The sequence below is a fragment of the Pipistrellus hanaki genome, assembly GCF_964339955.1.
Source record: "Pipistrellus hanaki genome assembly, chromosome: 4".
Lineage (NCBI taxonomy): Eukaryota > Metazoa > Chordata > Mammalia > Chiroptera > Vespertilionidae > Pipistrellus > Pipistrellus hanaki.
This window is the reverse complement of record NC_140506.1, coordinates 49,071,726-49,090,719: the sequence shown is the minus strand read 5'-3', so window position 1 is coordinate 49,090,719 and position 18,994 is coordinate 49,071,726. Positions and strand designations below refer to the sequence as shown.

General features: G+C 41.1%; 1 protein-coding gene across 2 annotated transcripts in view; it reads left to right on the top strand.

Annotated features, from left to right (window-relative positions):
• Window positions 1-18,994, top strand: part of ERAP1 (endoplasmic reticulum aminopeptidase 1) — a 36,066-nt gene that overhangs the window by 15,401 nt on the left and 1,671 nt on the right. For both annotated transcript variants that reach the window (XM_084881949.1, XM_084881948.1), the window contains exons 6-18: window positions 475-629; window positions 974-1,087; window positions 2,199-2,330; window positions 5,334-5,465; window positions 5,639-5,710; window positions 6,973-7,127; window positions 8,567-8,646; window positions 9,212-9,395; window positions 10,670-10,826; window positions 11,644-11,828; window positions 12,716-12,877; window positions 15,195-15,335; window positions 15,860-15,941. In XM_084881949.1, the coding sequence (XP_084738075.1) occupies window positions 475-629; window positions 974-1,087; window positions 2,199-2,330; window positions 5,334-5,465; window positions 5,639-5,710; window positions 6,973-7,127; window positions 8,567-8,646; window positions 9,212-9,395; window positions 10,670-10,826; window positions 11,644-11,828; window positions 12,716-12,877; window positions 15,195-15,335; window positions 15,860-15,941 (1,751 nt within the window). The remainder of the gene's footprint in view (window positions 1-474; window positions 630-973; window positions 1,088-2,198; window positions 2,331-5,333; window positions 5,466-5,638; window positions 5,711-6,972; window positions 7,128-8,566; window positions 8,647-9,211; window positions 9,396-10,669; window positions 10,827-11,643; window positions 11,829-12,715; window positions 12,878-15,194; window positions 15,336-15,859; window positions 15,942-18,994) is intronic.

Below are 18,994 nucleotides of genomic sequence, written 5' to 3'. Positions count from 1 at the left end.
CCACACTTTTCCCATTATTCGCACATACTTGCATAAGATGCTAAAATAAATAATTTTTGAATGAATGAATGAATTTACACAGTGGAAGAAAATTTGCATTTTCTTATAAGACCCCTTAAAATTATTTTGTGTTTGAGGTTTTTAGGTGTATGGAGGTCTTGAGAATTCAAAGTAGAGTGGATTATTGAGTCAGTTGTTAACATTATTCAATCCTAAACTCTTTGTCAGAAAGTTAGAAATGGAGTGAGGAGGCCTGAGACGCGAGTCTGACTTTGTCACAGGGTAGCTCAGTGACTCTGAATGAGTCACCAGGCGCCTTTCCTCCACTGTGAAAGCTGCTTCCAATCTAGAACTCCATGAGTCCACACGGGCAGCTTAGCCTTCCTTTTGATTACTACATCCGCCCATTCTGAAAGGTAGGGTGTTTGGAAAATGTGTAGCTTTTAAGTATATTTTTATTGCTTCCACCCCAAGATCTTGCTGCTATTCCTGACTTTCAGTCTGGTGCTATGGAAAACTGGGGACTGACCACATATCGGGAGTCTGCTCTCTTGTTTGATGTGGAAAAGGCTTCTGCATCAAGCAAGCTTGGCATCACAATGACCGTGTCCCATGAGCTCGCCCACCAGGTACGGAAGCCCACTCACACTTCTCACACAGTGGAAACTGTCTAAATTGCTTCACGGGACATATGAGGCTGTTCGTATCGTGTAGGGACAATGTCTACTTTGCCTTTTTTTTTTCCTGTAAGAAAAGTGATTTCTTTAAAAGCATTAGATACCATGTTTTATAATGCACATTAAGATGTTTTTCTTTTGATAAAATATGAGTTCTTTGACTACGTTAACATCCATCTAACGGACATTACACATGTAAAATATATTTCCTTCTAAAGGCTTTATGTTTATGGCTGTGTAGATAAACCAGTCTCCATAGAAATGTGTGAATAATCTGGGGAATGTTTTCCTTCCAGTGGTTTGGGAACCTGGTCACTATGGAATGGTGGAATGATCTATGGCTCAATGAGGGATTTGCCAAGTTTATGGAGTTTGTGTCTGTCAGTGTGACTCATCCAGAACTGAAAGTTGTAAGAAGCATTTACTTATTATTTTTTTTTACATTTTAGGTTAATCTGTTGTTTTGTTCAGTGTTTCCGGAAAATATTTACTGAGCTTTGATGACAGAATTCATAGGTTAATAGCTTCTTTGGGAGTTTATATAGATTCATGTTCCCAAAATGCTTGTGAACTTTGAAGATATATATCACAAATGCTTATTTCCAAATAAATTATGAACCTAGGATGGTTGTAAAAATTATACTAAATTTTGTCCTCCTCTAATATCAGAGAACTAGAAATAATGAAAGCCTATCAGTTCTGTATAATTTCTCCAACCATCAGTTTTCTCACTGAAGTATTAGCTACAGATTGCTATTTCAGTAGAATTCTACTTGCCAAATCAAATAAATTATGCTTAAGGTAACTGCTTTGGAACCTCTATATGTTATTTTAAAAGACATTTGTTTAACTTGAGAAAATCACATGCAGTAAAATTTTTAAAAAACTATGTAAACTTTATGTAAAAAAATTATTTATTCTTCTATAATGATTTCAATGGTTCATATTCATCTCCCTATATACATAGTTACAATTATTACACTATAATAGATCATAAATGTTTGTGTTTCCACATAATCTTTAAAAATGACTAGGTAGGCATATTATTCTATTGGTTAATAGGCCTTAATAATAAGGTTATAGTTGGAATTTGTCCTCTTCCATTTTTCTTTTGCTACATGCGTTTAAAGCTAAATTTCTTTGCTTTAAAATAATATAGGCTGATTGGAAATTTTGAAATTATTATAAGTTTTAGTTTCTTGTTTTGTTTTATTTTATTTTATTTTTTAATTAAAGGCATTATGGTTTGTTTTTAAGTTAATATGAACTTTTCTTTATTCTAAAGTGATAAGTAAATATTTAAGATGAGGGAAATGTAAAATGTTTACCTAAAACCATTGTTTCTTAGATGCTCTTTAGAAGATAGTAGTTCTATTTTATTTTGTAAATTCTAGAAATACAGATTATATTGGACCAAAAATTTGAAGTATAAATCTGTTGCCCCAGATCAAGCTATCCTCCCTTTATACTTTTCATCTACATGTAAATCATAACTGATGTGTCTGTATTCTGTCTCAATAGGAAGATTATTTTCTTGGCAAGTGTTTTGATGCGATGGAGGTAGACGCATTGAATTCCTCCCACCCTGTGTCCACACCCGTGGAGAATCCCGCTCAGATTCGGGAGATGTTTGATGAGGTTTCTTATGATAAGGTAAAAATGGACTATAATGGACTTAGGCAGTTTGGATACTAAAATTTATAAATACTGGGGTGGAGAGGTTATAGCTAGGGTTGTGGGGTGACTGTCCCTTCATAAGGAGCAATCCGGATTGACTGCCTTCTGTTCTGAACTGAGCTGGCTAGAGTTCACCCGTTTAAGTCTAACTTGCAATTTGTCTCATAATCCTAAAGGTTACTTTTTGGTAAATACTTTATTTACTCTGTTGTAAGTTGAAAATTCATGGCTTACCAAAACTCTTCCTTTTATTTATTGCTAGAGGCCCAGTGCATGGCTTCGTGTACTGGTGGGTTCCCTTGGCCTGGCTTGTGGGGATCAAGCTGAAACCAGCTCTCTGACATCCCCCAAGGGGTCCCAGATTGTGTGAGGGTACAGGTCAGGCCAAGGGACCCCATTGGTGCATGATCAGGGGTGGGGAGGGTCTGCAGGAGGGTTCCAGGGTGTGTCCAGCTCATCTTGTCCAGTCCCCGTTGGCCGGACCCCAGCAGTAAGCTAACCTATTGGTCGGAGCTTCTGCCCCCTGGTGGTCAGAGCATGTCATAGCTATCAGTTGAATGGTCAAATAGTCGCTTAGGCATATATATTGTATATATATATATGGATTTAACAAATAGGTCTCAATTGAGCATTGTCTTTGTTCCAGGCAAAAATTCTTACCCTTGTGTAGCCTAATATTTGATGCCTTTAGGAATGGTGTACATTGTTGAACTGCAAAGTATTGTCCTACACAACATGTTTAATAACAGAATTGGAAATAGTTTCCAACATTCAATAATTGGGAGATTTTACATAAAACTCCAGATTTATGGCTTCTCTTGGGGGAGCAGGGGAGGCTTCTGGTCACATGGGGCCTGTATTTTTTTCCCTTGGCAACATAGGCTGCAGCTAAGTGATGGCTCCTTTATGAGGTCAGGTTTCTGCTTTTCCATTTTCCTTTCCAGTGTCACCATTTCTTTTGTCTTCTCACTGAGGTGGAAAATGTGTCATTTATCATTGTGCTTGGCTGGTGTTTTGTTTGTTGCAAACAGAAAAGTATTTCTTGCTTGGATGTTTTTGTAATAGTGCAGGGGAGATAAAAACAACACAAAAACAGGTATAAATAAACACATAGATCAATAGAACTGAATAGAAAGTCCAGAAATAAAGTACACATAAGTGGTCAATTTATGGTAAAGGAGCCAAGAATATACCTTTGGAAAAGGACAGTCTCTTTAATAAATGGTGTTGGGAAAACTGGATCCATATCTTATATCATTCACAAAAATTAACACAGAATGGATTAAAGACTTAAATGTAAGACTTTAGATGTAAAAATCTTGAAAGAAAACATAGGGGAGAGCTCCTTGACATGGGTCATGGCAATGTTCTTTTTGTACTCAACACCAAAAGTACAAGCAACAAAAGCAAAAACAAATAAGTGGGACTACAATAAACTAAAAAGCTTCTGCACAGCAGAAGAAACAAAATGAAAAGGCCACATATAGAATGGGAAAAATATTTGAAAATCACATATCTAATAAGGGGTTAGAATACAAAATATATAAAGGACTTATACAACTCAGGAACAAAACCAATCTGATTTTAAAAAGGGCGGATAATAGTGTGGTGAAGGCCGGGGGTGGCAAAGTGGGTAAAGGCTAGAAAGGGTCAATGGGGGGAAAAATGGGACATTTGTAATACTTACAACAATACAATTTTTTTTTAATGAGCAGAGGAACTGAATAGAAATTTTACAAAGAAGACATACAGATGGCCAACAGGTAACATGAAAAGGTTCCGAACTTCACTAATCATCAGGGAAATACAAATCAAAACCACAATGAAATATCACTGCATACCTGTTAGAATGGCTACCATGAAAAAGATAAATAACAAATGTTGGCAAGGATTTGGAGGAAAGGGAACCCTTGTATACTGTTGGGAATGTACATTGGTACAGCCAGTATGGGAAACAGTGTAGAGGTTCCTCAGAAAATTAAAATAGAACTACCATATGATCCAGTAATTTTACTTCTGTGTATTTATCCAAAGAAAATGAAAACACTAACCTAAAGATATATGCACTGTCATGTTCACTGCAAGATAAGGAAACAACCTAAATGTCCATTGATGGATGAGTGGATAAAGGGTGGGTAGCGCACGCGCGCGCGCGCACACACACACACACACACACACACACACATCCTATACTAGAGGCGTGGTTTATGAATTTGTACACAGGTGGGGTCCCTCAGCCTGGCCGGTGATTGGGGCTGATCAGGGCTGTCTTTCCCAGACCCAGTCGGGTCTGATCAGGGCCAGCCAGCCAGGGGGAGGGACCTCAGGACGTTGGCTGGCTGCAGGAGGTTGGCTGTGGGAGTGCACTGACCACCAGGGGGCAGTTTCTGCATTGAGTGTTCCCTGGTGGTCTGTGCACATCGTAGTGACCAGCCGAACAGTCTTAATAATTGCTTAGGCTTTTATATATATACAAATAATAAAAGCCTAATATGCAAATTGTCCCCTTGGGAGTTCAACTGACTAGGAGTTTGACTGTTTGCTATGATGTGCGCTGACCACCAGGGGGTGGCACAGAATGAAGGAAGGTCCCAGCAGTATCCGACAGCTGGCAGCTTGGGGAAGAAAGGCCCCAACCAGCCCTGATTGCCAGCCAGGCCCAGGGACCCTACCTGTGCACGAATTTCATGCACTGGGCCTATAGTATATCAAGAAAATAAGTGCCAGTCCTGTAGGCAGGGATATACATTTCATGTAGATATTCAGGGATCCAGGCTTTGCCAATTTTGTGACCTCCAACTTTTCCTAGAGCCAAAGGGAAAGGGAGACTACCTCTACCTTAAAGGGACCTAGGAAATTCTTCCAAAAAGGGAGACTTTTAAAAAAATTATTCCAAAATAAAGTGTGATGGTGGATTAGATTGAGGAAGTATAGTTAACATTTATTTATACTGTGTTTTTTTGTGTGTGTTTTTTTCAGGGATCTTGTATTCTGAATATGCTTAGAGATTATATTAGTGCCGATACATTTAAACGTGGTATTGTACATTATCTCCAGACGTATAGTTATAAAAACACAAAAAACGAGGACCTGTGGAACAGTATGGCAAGCGTGAGTATGTTTCTGTGTATCTCTGTGTTTGGGATTGGCAGGTTTATTATCATTTTGGGTGTTTTTGTTGTTGTTATGGTTTTGTTTTGTAATCATATTAATCCCTCTGAGAAGAATCATGAAGGTTTTCTACAGGCCTGCCTGAGAGTGACGTGTATATTTTCGGTTTTTAGATTTGCCCTACAGACAGCTCACAAAGGATGGAAGGCTTTTGCTCTCGGGGTCAACCTTCATCTTCATCCTCAGTAAGTTTTTACATCTGTTCACGGTGCCCCTCCTCGCATTCTTTCCCACCACAGCCTTTGAAGGTCGGCTCTGTGCCAGACGCTCTGAGGCCCTAGATCCTATCACCCTCGCTCTTGATAAGACTGCGTTTAAACCATACCAGACTGACAGCCTTTTACCATTTTTAAAACGTTATCTGCACCAGGGAGTCGCACAGCCTCCTTTGGTAACGCGTCTCACCGATACTAATTTCTTCAGCTTCGCTCTCGGTGAGGCAGTGGATTTCTGACAGGATTCTGTGAGAGTTGGGGCTTTATCAGTCAGGCCGTGTCGATCATTTCCAGAGCTCCTCACCTGGAAGGAAACAGACGATGGCAGTGAGCATTCCTGAGCACTCACTCCGCAGCAGGCACGTGCTACGCACTTATGTGCATTATCGCCTTTCCTCTTCAGAGTCAGCCCGTGAGTGGTGCACCATTATCCCTATTTTTACAGATGTGAATATGACATCCAAAGGCATGTGGTTAGTAAACTACAGAGCTGGGATGTGAATTTAGTTCCAACTTGTGTTTTTAACCAATAAGCTATAAAGAATTAAAAAAGAAAAGAAAAAAGAAATCTGAATCACAGAACAGTCTACATCTCTGCTTATCTGGACTTATGGACTATTTTCCTAGGCAGCTATGGGTTAGTCTGGAGATTTTTTAACAGAATTCCATCCATCATATGTTTATGTTCTTGGCTTGTTTGTTTTTAGAGGCAGCTTTCTCCAGAAGTTTGAAGATTAGTTCTAAAGCCTGTTTTATCCTTTTACTAACTTTTAAATATTTCTTAAAAGCTTTTCTTAGTATCAAAGAAAATATCCTCTTGTGAGCTCATGACTGCTGTGGAGTGTGGGCCATCTGGGTGTTACCGCTTTGGGCTTTGGCCACTTTCCCTTCTCTACTTCCATTCATTCATGCATGCACTTGCCTACTGTGTGCCCAGTGCCACGCCCAAGGTATGCCCAGTAGAACCAGATATGGTACCGGTTCTCAAGACACACATGCTTACAGAAAGAGAACGAGAAGTAACTGTCAGTGCTTTCATGGACCACGTGCTGTGGTTGGAGACAGCAGGGACAGGAGCAGGGCAGGGGCTGGGAGCAAAGGAGGGATGAGAAGGAGCTTCACAGGGGAGGTGGCCCCTGACAGCAGCTCCGTCTGTGAGCAAAAGCTCGGCTCTGCCTTTTCTTAGTTGGGTCTATGTGGGTCACGCATCTGTGTGTTTCTGTATAAACCAGCACTGGCAACAGGAAGGCCTTGATGTGAAAACCATGATGAACACCTGGACGCTGCAGAAGGGCTTTCCCCTGATCACCGTCACCATGAAGGGGAGGAACGTCCACCTGAAGCAGGAGCACTACATGAAAGGCTCTGAGGGCAGCCCGGAATCTGGGTAAGGGGCCCGGAGGAAAACTCATTTGGTTGCTTCGGTAACATCTGCCTTGCAGGATAAAACCTTATTTTTGAAATAGTGCCCTTACCTTTATTGCTAAAATGTTTCAATCAAATCTGCACGTCCTATGAAGTTGACTTATACACCACCATCTCCCCAGGAGAATGGAGATTGCTCTAAACCTTGGTTCATCTCGGTGAAGCTGATGATGTATAATTATCATGTTTTGTACTTTGACGGGATGCGGATGTCCAGTAATTGGCTTGTAATAAGCTCTGATCTAAGTAACTGTCACTAAATTACAACAGTGCCTGGAAATTACAATTTCTGGGAATTAGGGAGAGACTCAATTCTTTTCTTTGGGAAGTCTGAGTTGGATCCTGGAACTTGTTTGCCAGATTGACAGGACAGAAGGACATCACTGGAAATGACACATCGCAGCTTGACTGGCTCTAGATGGACACTATTTTAAAAATGTTTTGTTTCAAAGTAATTTTACACTTAATAGAGAAGTTGTAAGAAAAGTGCAAAGAATTCTCATATATTTTTAACCCTGATATATGTTAACTTTTTACCACATTTCTCTAAGTAAAGATATGCTTTCTCTATATCTATCTCTCTCTTCATATATGCCATATATATGTGTGATTTTATATATATGGCTTTCCCCTGTTTGAGAGAATTTGGAGACATGATAATTCTTTACCTCAAAATCCTTTAGTGTGGTATTTTTTAAAAGATAAGAACATTTATGTATATAACTATAATACAGTTATCAAAATTATGAAATAAATTTGATGAAAAGCTATTATCTAATGTAAACCTTAAGTTTTTCCAACTGCCCTAATAATGTCTTTGTAGCAAAAGAAAAAATATTCTGATTCAGGCAGGATCACTATTAGGGTCACATTATGTTAATTGTTCACATTTCTTTAGTCCTTTTTCTCTGAAATTGCTCCTCAGTCTTTGTCTTTTTTGACCTTGCTATTCTTTAAGAGTACAGGCCAGTTATGTTATGGAATGTCCTCCAGCTTGATTTTCTGCTGTTTCTTCATGATCACATTCAGCTTATGCATCATTAGTAGGAATTCCATAGAAGCGATGTGTTCTTCTTAGTGTATGATTTAGGAGGCACATGATGTCAATTTGTGCCATTACTAGTGGTCATGGTTCTTAAGTTCGGCTCTTGAGCTCCCAGCCAATCACTGTAAAGGCTGTCAGGGCTCACTTGAGCCCAAATTCCTAACTTTACTTAAGGAGCCTGAGAAGGATGAATAGTGCCTGGAAAACAGGAAAGAGGGGTATTTTGATCTCTTGTATGTAGCAGCTTTGGTGCCATTCTTTCTTAAACTAGCCAGTGCCTGGCACGTGATAGGTGATTTAACAACTACTTGTTAAGTTGAATCAACAAATGAGCAATTCATCCTCCTTTCTTTTAGGTACCTGTGGCATGTTCCATTGACATTCATCACCAGCAAATCAGAATCGGCCCAGAAATTTTTGCTGAAGACAAAAACGGGTAATTTGTTGGGGGAGTAACTAGGTTAACGCAAGAAGGAACTATAGAAATGTGCAGGATTTAGATACCGCCTTTCTTTGGCTATTTATCTTGGTTAAAACGAAAAGGACCAGGTCCACCTTTATCTTCAGCAGCTCTCTGGCTTTCATTTTCTAGTGAAGACTAAAGGTTGAAAATCCTATCTGGTTGGGGGGAAAAAAAAAAAAGCCAGTATCTTGCCAGATAGAGATTAAAACAGTTGATTTATGTAATGATAAAGAGAAGGGATTATGAATGAAAAATCCCCATTACTTTGTTAACATTGCTGGGTTATATCGTATGTATGGCCTGAAACGTGGCTGCATTCTTCTCATAGATCTATAAATCTCACAAAATTGATGCCTAAAACTAGTGTTGGCTTTTGTCGATGGGGATGCTGTTTTTGGTTTCTAAAAGAAACTTGTTCAATATGAAACTCATTTTCAGTACTAAACTTGCCTGTAGTTTCGTGGTCTAGTCTCTGATCAGAAAAGCTTTCATCCGTCAAGAGAGAACATAGAGCTATAATTTATTTTATTTGCTCTAGATGTGCTCATCCTCCCAGAAGAGGTGGAATGGATCAAATTTAACGTGGGAATGAATGGCTATTACATTGTGCATTATGAGGATGATGGATGGGATTCTTTGACCGGCCTTTTACAAGGAACCCACACAGCAATCAGCAGTAATGATCGGGCCAGTCTCATTAACAATGCATTTCAGCTTGTCAGGTAATACATGCTCCTCAGAGTCTTGGTTTATTTCTGAAAGCAGCTGTTATCACTCAAATTCTTGATTTCTAAAGATGGAAATGATTGATTGCTAATAGGAAGTTGAAGGGTGTTTTTTCCCTAAGTTCTTCTAACAATCCAAGGTTGCTTGTAGCCGTATGGTTAACCTCCTGTCTGTGTCTGCTGAGTCAGGTAAAGGAAACATCTGTATTTTAACCTTTTTCATTAACAACTATGATCACATAGAGGCAAAAGTGTAGAAAATTAGGAGATACTCCCCGGAGAAGCTCCTTGGCTGGTTTCTAAAGAGTTGACCTGTGGCTTTCTCTGGCCCTGGCTCTGCTCTATAGATCTGGTTCCTCCCCCCGCTAGGTTAAAGGGGTTTCCACCCACCCCTGCCCACACTCGGATTCCTGAACTTCACAGCCTCTTAATGGAATACAGCTCATAAAATGTTGCCCAAACGAATGAACTTTGAGCTGTTGAGTGTTTTCTTAAGAGTTTTTGCTCCATGACAATGGTTATTAAGGAAATAGTCTGCAAGACAAAAACTTATACTTCCTCAGTATTTAGGCTGTACAGAAGTCCTCAGGTAGAAAGGAATGATTTATAATTTTCCTCACACCCCATGTCCTCTGCTCTAAATGTCAAGTTCGTCCTCATTGGGGCCTCTTGAGGTGAAAAGTAGCAAAGGGGGATAAATATAGGAGATGTTAGCCGGCTGTCTCCTCATGCCTACAAATATTCCCCTCTGTAGCATACTGCTGCTTAAATCTTAAGTCTTAGAGGATGCTGTGTTTATGAGCATATACCTTACCTCTGAGGCTTTTAGCACCAACCCTCTATAACGAAGGGTTTTTATCCATATTCAGTTCTGTTGGAATGGAGAAGAGGATGTGCTGACCCCAGAGACTTACAATGTCAGCTGAGTGGCAGTCTCTCAGATTAGGCTTCCTGAAGGATCTGTGATCAAAATCCCGACCAAAGATCAGCCACAGTCCAACATTTCGTAGAGGAGCAGACCCTGCCCTGCTTTGTGTCCTAACTCGTTAACCCTAGCTCTATTGTGTTTGAGCAACTCCCTTCACTGTGCAAACATGCTAATGTTGTCTTATTTATGATAGAAAAGATACTAACAGAAAGATCCTTATTTATGAGGGGCATTAATAACTGGTTGAATTTTTTGCTGGTAGATTGTTAAAATATTTTTTGAAACAAAAAGTTGATTTCCTAAGTTTTCTTTTAAACCTCTCACCATGGTATCTCCTGACCAGCATTGGAAAGCTACCAATCGAAAAAGCCTTGGATTTAACCCTATATTTGAAACATGAAACAGAAATTATGCCTGTGTTCCAAGGTTTGAATGAGCTGATACCTATGTATAAGTTAATGGAGAAAAGAGATATGAATGAAGTGGAAATTCAATTCAAGGTAAAAGCCTCAAATAAACTGAGTGGTTACTTAAGTGATTTGCTTTTATATGGTTGTGCAAGAATTCTTACTGTCGTGTGTGTGTGTGTGTGTGTAAATATATATGTACATATATTTATATATATATATATATATCAATATATATAAAAGAAAAGTAAATAAAAATTAACTTAGTATTTGGATTGACTAGCAAAGATATTTGGTTTTATTTTAGCATTGAAAGTAGACATGGGACTATGAGACTCTGTACTTAATTTTCATGGATTTCTTATTCCTTTCTTTTGCAAATCCTTTAATTTATTTTACTTCTGTATTATGATGGTTGCTATTAAGATTTTCTGGGACTCAGGTACTTGAAGAAGTACAAAGTTACTTTTTGGCAAAAGGTCATGAAGTTCCATTGTAAAATTTGCCTTCAAAATGTAGTCATATAAACTCTCTTAGTTTATTTTTTTAAAGTGGCAGTTTATTTTGATTTTAAGTACATAAACATATTTATGAAAGATAATAGTTCATTATTTCTTGTGTCTGACAACTTTTATAATGAAACTGGTGCATGAATTCTTGCATGGGTGGGGTCTGACCAGACTGGGAGGAGACACGGCCGTTGGCCATCTGGCCCCGCCCCCTTGTTGAACTCCCAGTTGAGGGGACAATTTGCATATTAACCTTTTATTATATAAACAGAACTGCATGGTTTTAGAAATAAGAGTTGTTATTACACTTTGTAAAATATCCCCCTCACCTGAGTGTACTGGATTACATAAAACATGCGGGAACCTGGGACTGTACTGCTGACACTGTGGCTTTCCCTCAGGGCTTTCTCATCAGGCTGCTGAGGGGCCTCATTGACAAGCAGACCTGGACTGACGAGGGCTCTGTCTCAGAGCGAATGCTGCGGAGCCAGCTCCTCCTCCTCGCCTGTGTGCGCAAGTATCAGCCCTGCGTGCAGAGGGCAGAAGGCTACTTCAGAGCATGGAAGGAATCTGATGGAGATTTGAGGTCTGTCCTTAGCAAACAGCTAGTTTGTTCATGAAAAGGGGTGCCTTTTCTATTTTCCATCATTGCTGCTACATGTTGGGAGCAAAACCAACTACAAAAAGTCTCCCTGGCCTCCCTTTTTAGGAAAATAAATTACTTTTTAAGATTTATCTGTGTATCTCTCAACTTGCAGTAATGCTAGGAGGGAACTTCTATGCACAAAAGTCAAATATACGGAGAGTTAGAAGGGGATTAGAATAGTTCCCACTTTATGCGGCCAAAGGTACAAAATCTACCAGAATCGAGACAGCCGCACTGCCAGGAACAGAGGCGATGCCTCTCGCAGTAGTTTCTTTGTGTTTCCAAAGTCCCTGACAGGAGGTGCATAGTAGTTGCTGATGCTGCCTAAGTACAGTTCTTCCTCTATTTTGAAAATTAATTCTCACTATACTTAGGTATATCTGGGTCTTAAATCCCATCTGGGAAACATTAAGCCCATAGTAAACATGCTTCCATTGAAAGACATGCTTCTAAGTGGTGGTCCCATTGGATTCCTAATGTTTGTTCATGGATTACATCATGAGTCTAATTTGAAACACTTGCTTTTGGCTTGAAGAGTGACCACCTATTGGGAGTCACCCAGTGTCATTAAAGTGTGCTAGACACATAGGTGTTTGTAAAAGTGGCATTTCATGTTCACATTTTCGAGAAGTCTTACAACTGAGTTTTAGATATTTTCTCTTTGCCTCTTTCAAAAAATTTAATTGAAGGAAAGGTTATTTTTGTTTAGATTTCTAGGCTTGCATTTCTGATCATGAGGTCATTTATCAGTTCAAAACTGGTCACCATTTTGCTTCCCCACACAGTTCCTACAACTCTGACTCTCACCCACGTGCTCTTTCCCACAGGCTGCCCAATGATGTGACAATGGCAGTGTTTGCTGTGGGGGCCCAGACCACTGAAGGATGGGATTTTCTCTATCGTAAATATCAGTCTTCTCTGTCCAGTACCGAGAAAAACCAAATTGAATTTGCCCTCTGTATTAGCCAAAACAAGGAAAAGCTCCAGTGGTGAGTAATTCATTCATGTTCATGTATGAACAAAGGAATTTAGATCAGATCCTTCTCGCATCTATTTTTGTTCTTTTGAGCAGGAATTGCCTGTTCTGCTGGAAACATTTATATTAGTGGGGAGACAGCTAACGAGTATCTCATATATATATATATATATATATATATATATATATATATATATATATATATATATATATATAAAAGCCTAAGTGACTGTTAGGACCAACTGAATGGGACAACTGGTTGACCAGTTGCAATGACGTGCACTGACCACCAGGGGGCAGACGCTTAATGCAGGAGCTGCCCCCCCCCCCCCCCCCCCCCCCCCGATGGTCAGTGCACTTCCACAGCCAACCTCCCACAGCCGGCTGGCAGCGTCAGTGTCTGGCATTCGTTCTTTTTATGCCCAGCTCAGTGACTGTCGCCTCCTCTCCTGACTGTGTCAGGGCCTTAGGCCCTGGGCTGGGACGGGAAAATGGGGATGGGTGGTGGTGGATACAGCCCCTTTCTCAGGAGGGCCAAGGGCTGTCAGTCAACCTCTCATGTCCTCTCCACCCACCCTTTGCCCCACCCCCCAGCTGGTAGGCCCCAATTGGCCTGCCGCCCACCCACCAACAGTGGTGGTGCAGCAGTGAGGGAAGGAGGAGTGGGGGAGGTTGGAAACCACGCAGTAGTAGGTCACTGGCATCCGTTTCTTCTGCACCTGGCCCGGTGACCATCACCTCCTTTTCCAACCCCACTGAGGCTTTTGGGGCCCGGGCTAGGATGAGGAACTGGGGGAGGGGGGATGTGGCTTTAGTCAAGGCCCCTTTCCCAGTGGAGCTGAGAGCTAGCTCCCTACGTGGGGCTGGCAGTGAACCTCCTGCACTGGCCAACCTCCTGTGCCCTGTTCTTCACCCCTGGCTGGCAGGCCCCGATTGGCCCATGCTCCCTCTCCTTGTCCCTCCTCCCCAGCCAGCAGGCCCTGATTGGCCCTTATAGAGGGCCAGGCCTAGGGACCCAGCCCATGCACAAATTCATGCACTGGGCCTCTAGTGATAAATAATTAGGGAGAAGCAGGTGTCATGAAAAATATTTAAAGAAGCATATATTTGTGTATCTTTAAAATAACAAATTTAGAAACATATACTTTCTTAGATTCTTTTATGAGACAATGAGAGCATATGTGAGAATGTGTATTGTGAATACTGTGTGTTAGTTTTATTGTTATACTAGAGGCCTGGTGCACGAAATTTGTGCATGGGGGGATGTCCCTCAGCCCAGCCTGCACCCTCTCCAATGTGGGATTGGGCCTAAATGGGCAGTCAGAAATCCCTCTCACAATCCAGGACTGCTGGCTCCCAATTGCTCGTCTGCCTGCCTTCCTGATTGCCCCTAACCACTTCTGCCTGCCAGTCTGATCACCCACTAACCACTCCCCTGGCAGCTTGATTGATGTCTAACTGCTCCCCTGCCAGCCTATTTACCCCTAACTTAACTCCTCTACTGGCCTGGTCACCCCTAACTGCCCTCCCCTTCATGGTTTTTCACCCCAACTGCCCTTCCTTGCAGGTCTGGTCCCACTCAACTTCCTTCCCTTGCAGGCCTGATTCCTCCCAACTGCCCTCCCCTGCTTGCCTGATCACCCACAACTTCCCTCCCTTGCAGGCCTGGTCCCTCCCAACTGGCCTCCCTTGCTGGCCATCTTGTGTTCACATGGGGGCAGCCATCTTGTGTGTTGGAGTGATGGTCAATCAGCATATTATTATTTTATTAGATAGGATAGAGGCCTGGTACACAGGTGGGGGCCAGCTGGTTTGCCCTGAAGGGTGTCCCAGCTCAGGTTTGGGGCCCTTTGGGGTGTGGAGTGGCCTGGGCGAGGGGCCTGTTGTGGAAAAGGCCAGCCATGCCCCCGGCGACCCAAGCGGAATCCCTGATATCTGGAATTTATCTTCTACAATTGAAACTTTGTAGCCTGGAGTGGAAGCCTTGGCTGGCCAGGGTGTGCAGAAAGCTTGGCTTCCTCCATTGCCAGGGAAACCCAACCCTCCCTCCTACTCTCTGTGGTTGCAGCCATCTTCGTTTGGGTTAATTTGCATATTATCACTGATTGGCTTGTGGGCGTGGCTGGTGGGTTTAGTGGAGTGATGGTTAATTTGCATTTTACTCTTTCATTAGATAGAATAGCTATAGCAAGTTTACCAGGGCTCTGGTTAACCATCTTTTCGCTCTTTGTTATTGACAGGCTGGCTTTAAATCATTTTATGGAATAACTTTCTCATAAATTTTCCAGGGGATATTCATTGCTAGCATTTTTTCCTCTTAATCATTCTAGGTTACTTGACCAAAGTTTTAAGGGAGATGTAATAAAAACTCAAGAGTTTCCAGCTATTCTTCGCTCTGTTGGCAGAAACCCAGTGGGATATCCGCTGGCCTGGCAGTTTCTGAAGGACAACTGGAATAAACTTATACAAAAGTAAGTAGTGCCAAAGATTGTGCTGTGCCTGGGGAAAGTTCCTCAACATGGCTATTTTTTCTTAAAAACATTTGTTTGTAAAACAAACAGTGATCATCCAAGGGGGGTTTTGACTGAAGCTAGAAAGTAGAGGTCCTTATAATTTCCTTAGACAATATAAAACTCTTACTTCATTGCTAGCCCATGAATCTGGAAAACCTGACTAGGTTTTCTGTTCCACCTGGAATAATCCCTCCCCGCACCCACTGACCTATTAGAAGTCTCCTGCTCAGCACCTTTGCTGATTTGCATCTGTCCTTGTCTAACTTGTGTAGCATCATTACCTCTATCATTTTCTTCTGGGTACTTCATCTTTTATTCACCTAGATTTTGCAACTAGATCTTACATTGGAGGGCAGGGATCATGTCCATGTTTTCCATGCCTAACCAGTTTTTACTTAAGTGCTATAATAAAAGGGGCACGTAGAAAAATATGTTGAGAGAATGAATATTTCACAATGTAACATGACAGTTTCCATTTCTAGGTTTGACCTTGGGTCTCCTTCCATAGCCTACATGGTGATGGGAACAACAAATCAGTTCTCCACAAGAGCACGGCTTGAAGAGGTAAAAAAAAAAAAAAAAAAAAAAAAAAAAAATATATATATATATATATATATATATATATATATATACACACACACACACACACACACACACACACACACACATACACACACACACATACATACATACATATATACATACATACATACATATATATAAGCTTAAGTGACAACTAGCTAATAAGTATGGGGTAGACAAAATATTTAAGGATGTGACGAGTTAGCAACGAATCTTGTCGCTTAGTAGATGTTCCTTTTGGGTGCTGTAGTGTTGTTAACATAAGCAAAAATCAGCTATGAATGAATTAGTAAAAACTGTGCCTCTTCCCAAACACATGAAGAAGTCCTAATCTTGGCCATTATGAAGGTTAGAGCTTAAAGGCTACTTCGAATACGGAATCCCTGTTTGGGATGATAAAAGTGATCATGGGAAATATGAATGACTGAAGGGATCATCCAGCAGTTATGAAAGAGGCGAGTCTGAAATCCAGGTTCCATTTCCAGGTTCATGATTTCCTGCTACTTATTTATATGCCATTTACTTTTCAGAAAGAATTTCTGAAAAGTAACTTATAAGGTCCAGGTATAAAATAAATGTTAAAGAACAAAAAGCTGCATAATGGACAGAGAGAGGTAACTGTCTGAAGAATTTATGCAGAGGATAATTTATTGCTCTCAAACCCTAACTTTATCACAGCTTCCTAGCAGTCAAGGAAAGATGACAAAGCAGTATGAGTTATCCCATTGTCCAGTAAGAGGGAACTACAAAAGTGTACTTTTTTTCTGAGTCTTTAACTCTGAGGAATTGGATCAATGGGTTGTTTCTGGTGTCCCTTCTATGATAATGCTTTTCTTAGAATACACAGGAGTCCTTCTGAGCCCTTCTTTTCCTCACATCTAATCCATCCCCGAGTCCTGTCCGCCCTGTCTGTGGCATATGCATCTTATATGTTTTTTTTTTCAGACGCCACAAGTCTCTCTCCTATCTGATCTGATTTGGGAAATGCAGCATGTCATCTGAGTATTTGATTCAAACCTGCCTCCTTGAGAACATTTTCTGTGCAACAAGCAGCATGATACCGGGATAGAAAAACAGGTTTATCCTACCTTGTTGGACCTTGAGCAAATAATTTCACTTCTCTGGGACTGTCTCATTTGTTAAATGAGGGTCATATCTGCATTGCAGAGGATGTGGTTATGGAATGTGGTAAGGTGCAGAACCTCAAACCCAGCTGTGTCAGGGCTTCAGCCTCATCCATTTAGTCATGCCTATTTGCATTGGTTCTTATTCATCCCTTGCCTTTTCTGTGCTAGAACTGAGGATGTGGCCGTGAATCAAGCAAGCACCCTAAGCTCAGGGAGCTCACAGGTTTCTTGGAAGACAGACAGTAGACTCTGATGGCTATAAACTGTGAAATAAACTAGGGCTATGACAGTAACTGTGGAGGGGTTGGCCTGCTACACAGAGTGGTCTGTAAAGGTGACCCTTGAGCTGGAATCTCTAAAGTAGGGGTGTCGAACTCAATCAGAGAAGGGGCAAAAATCTAAAATCCAGCCTAAATCGCGGGCCAAATGGTTTACTGAACAGTCATAAACTGACAATGTCATAAACTGACAGCGGAGTGCAGTGATGACAGCGCGGTGCAGGCCACATTGCAAGGCCTGGAGGGCTGGATTTGGCCCGCGGGCCTTGTGTTTGACACATGTGCTCTAAAGGATAAAATGAGTCTTTCCAGTGAGGAGTTGGGGAAAGAGCAAGCCAGGCAGAGAAGAAAGTGCAGAGCTTTGTCAGGATAGGAAGGAAAGGATAGAGAATGCCTGAGGTGGGGAGTGCGGCTGTGTTTTATAGGATGATTCGGAGATGTTTCAGTGGACATTAAAAGAAATGCAGGTATCTAGGAGGGGAGAGGTTGTGTCCATAGAAAACATCAGGTGCACAAACTGAGATAGGCCATGGAAATGAAGAAGCCTGAGATACTGTCATAATAGAGAACATCCTACTACCTTCATTGCAGAGGATGTGGTTATGGTAAGAGTAGGACGTCTTGAATGAATTCATGAGAAAACAAATGAACAAGTGAGTGAACAGAATATTTTGTTGCCACAGATCTGGTCTATGAACAGCCTTCTAGCTAGTTCCAGCCTGTGGACAACTCTTAGGTCATCACACAGATGACCTCCACTGTAGTCCTCAGTGGAGGTCAAGCTTGAGATGTTATGTGCAAGTTAATTTTACAAGCCCAGGTGAGGCTCGGGACGTGACATTTCTTTTGCATATTCTTCCTATATTCAGCTGGATCGTGGTTTAACCAGACTACATATGAAACTATTCCTTAAAAAATTAATATTTGGCACTCAGATCTTATCTAAATGCAGCCTAGTGTGGAAACCACATAAAGACTCAGAACAACAACTCAGTTCTCCATAAGAGCACGGTTCGAAGAGGTAAATTATCCTCTGCATAAATTCTTCAGACAGTTACCTCTTTCTGTTATGCAGCTTTTTGTTCTTTAACATTTATTTTATATCTGGACCTTATAAATTGCCTAAAATTCTTTCTGAAAAGTATAGTCTGGGTTTGAGGTTCTGCACCTTACCACATTCCATAACCACATCCCCTGCAATGCAGATATGACCCTCATTTAACAAATGAGACAGTCCCAGAGAAGAGAAATTATTTGCTCAAGGTCCAACAAGGTAGGATAAACCTGTTTTTCTATCCCGGTATCATGCTGCTTGTTGCACAGAAAATGTTCTCAAGGAGGCAGGTTTGAATCAAATACTCAGATGACATGCTGCGTTTCCCAAATCAGATCAGATAGGAGAGAGACTTGGGGCATCCGAAAAAAAATGTAAGAGCAAGTGTTAAAACCAGTTTTGTTGCCAATCTTGTAGGTGTTCTTTAGTGGTATTATCAGGTTTAGGCAGTTTGGCCAAAGGGTAAGACTGTCGATGAGGTGTGACTGTTGAGGAGTGCTCAGAGTGATTTTTTTAGCTGAATATCAACTAATCTTGAATTCAGTGGGAAAGAAGGTTGAGTTGCAACTTAGGACA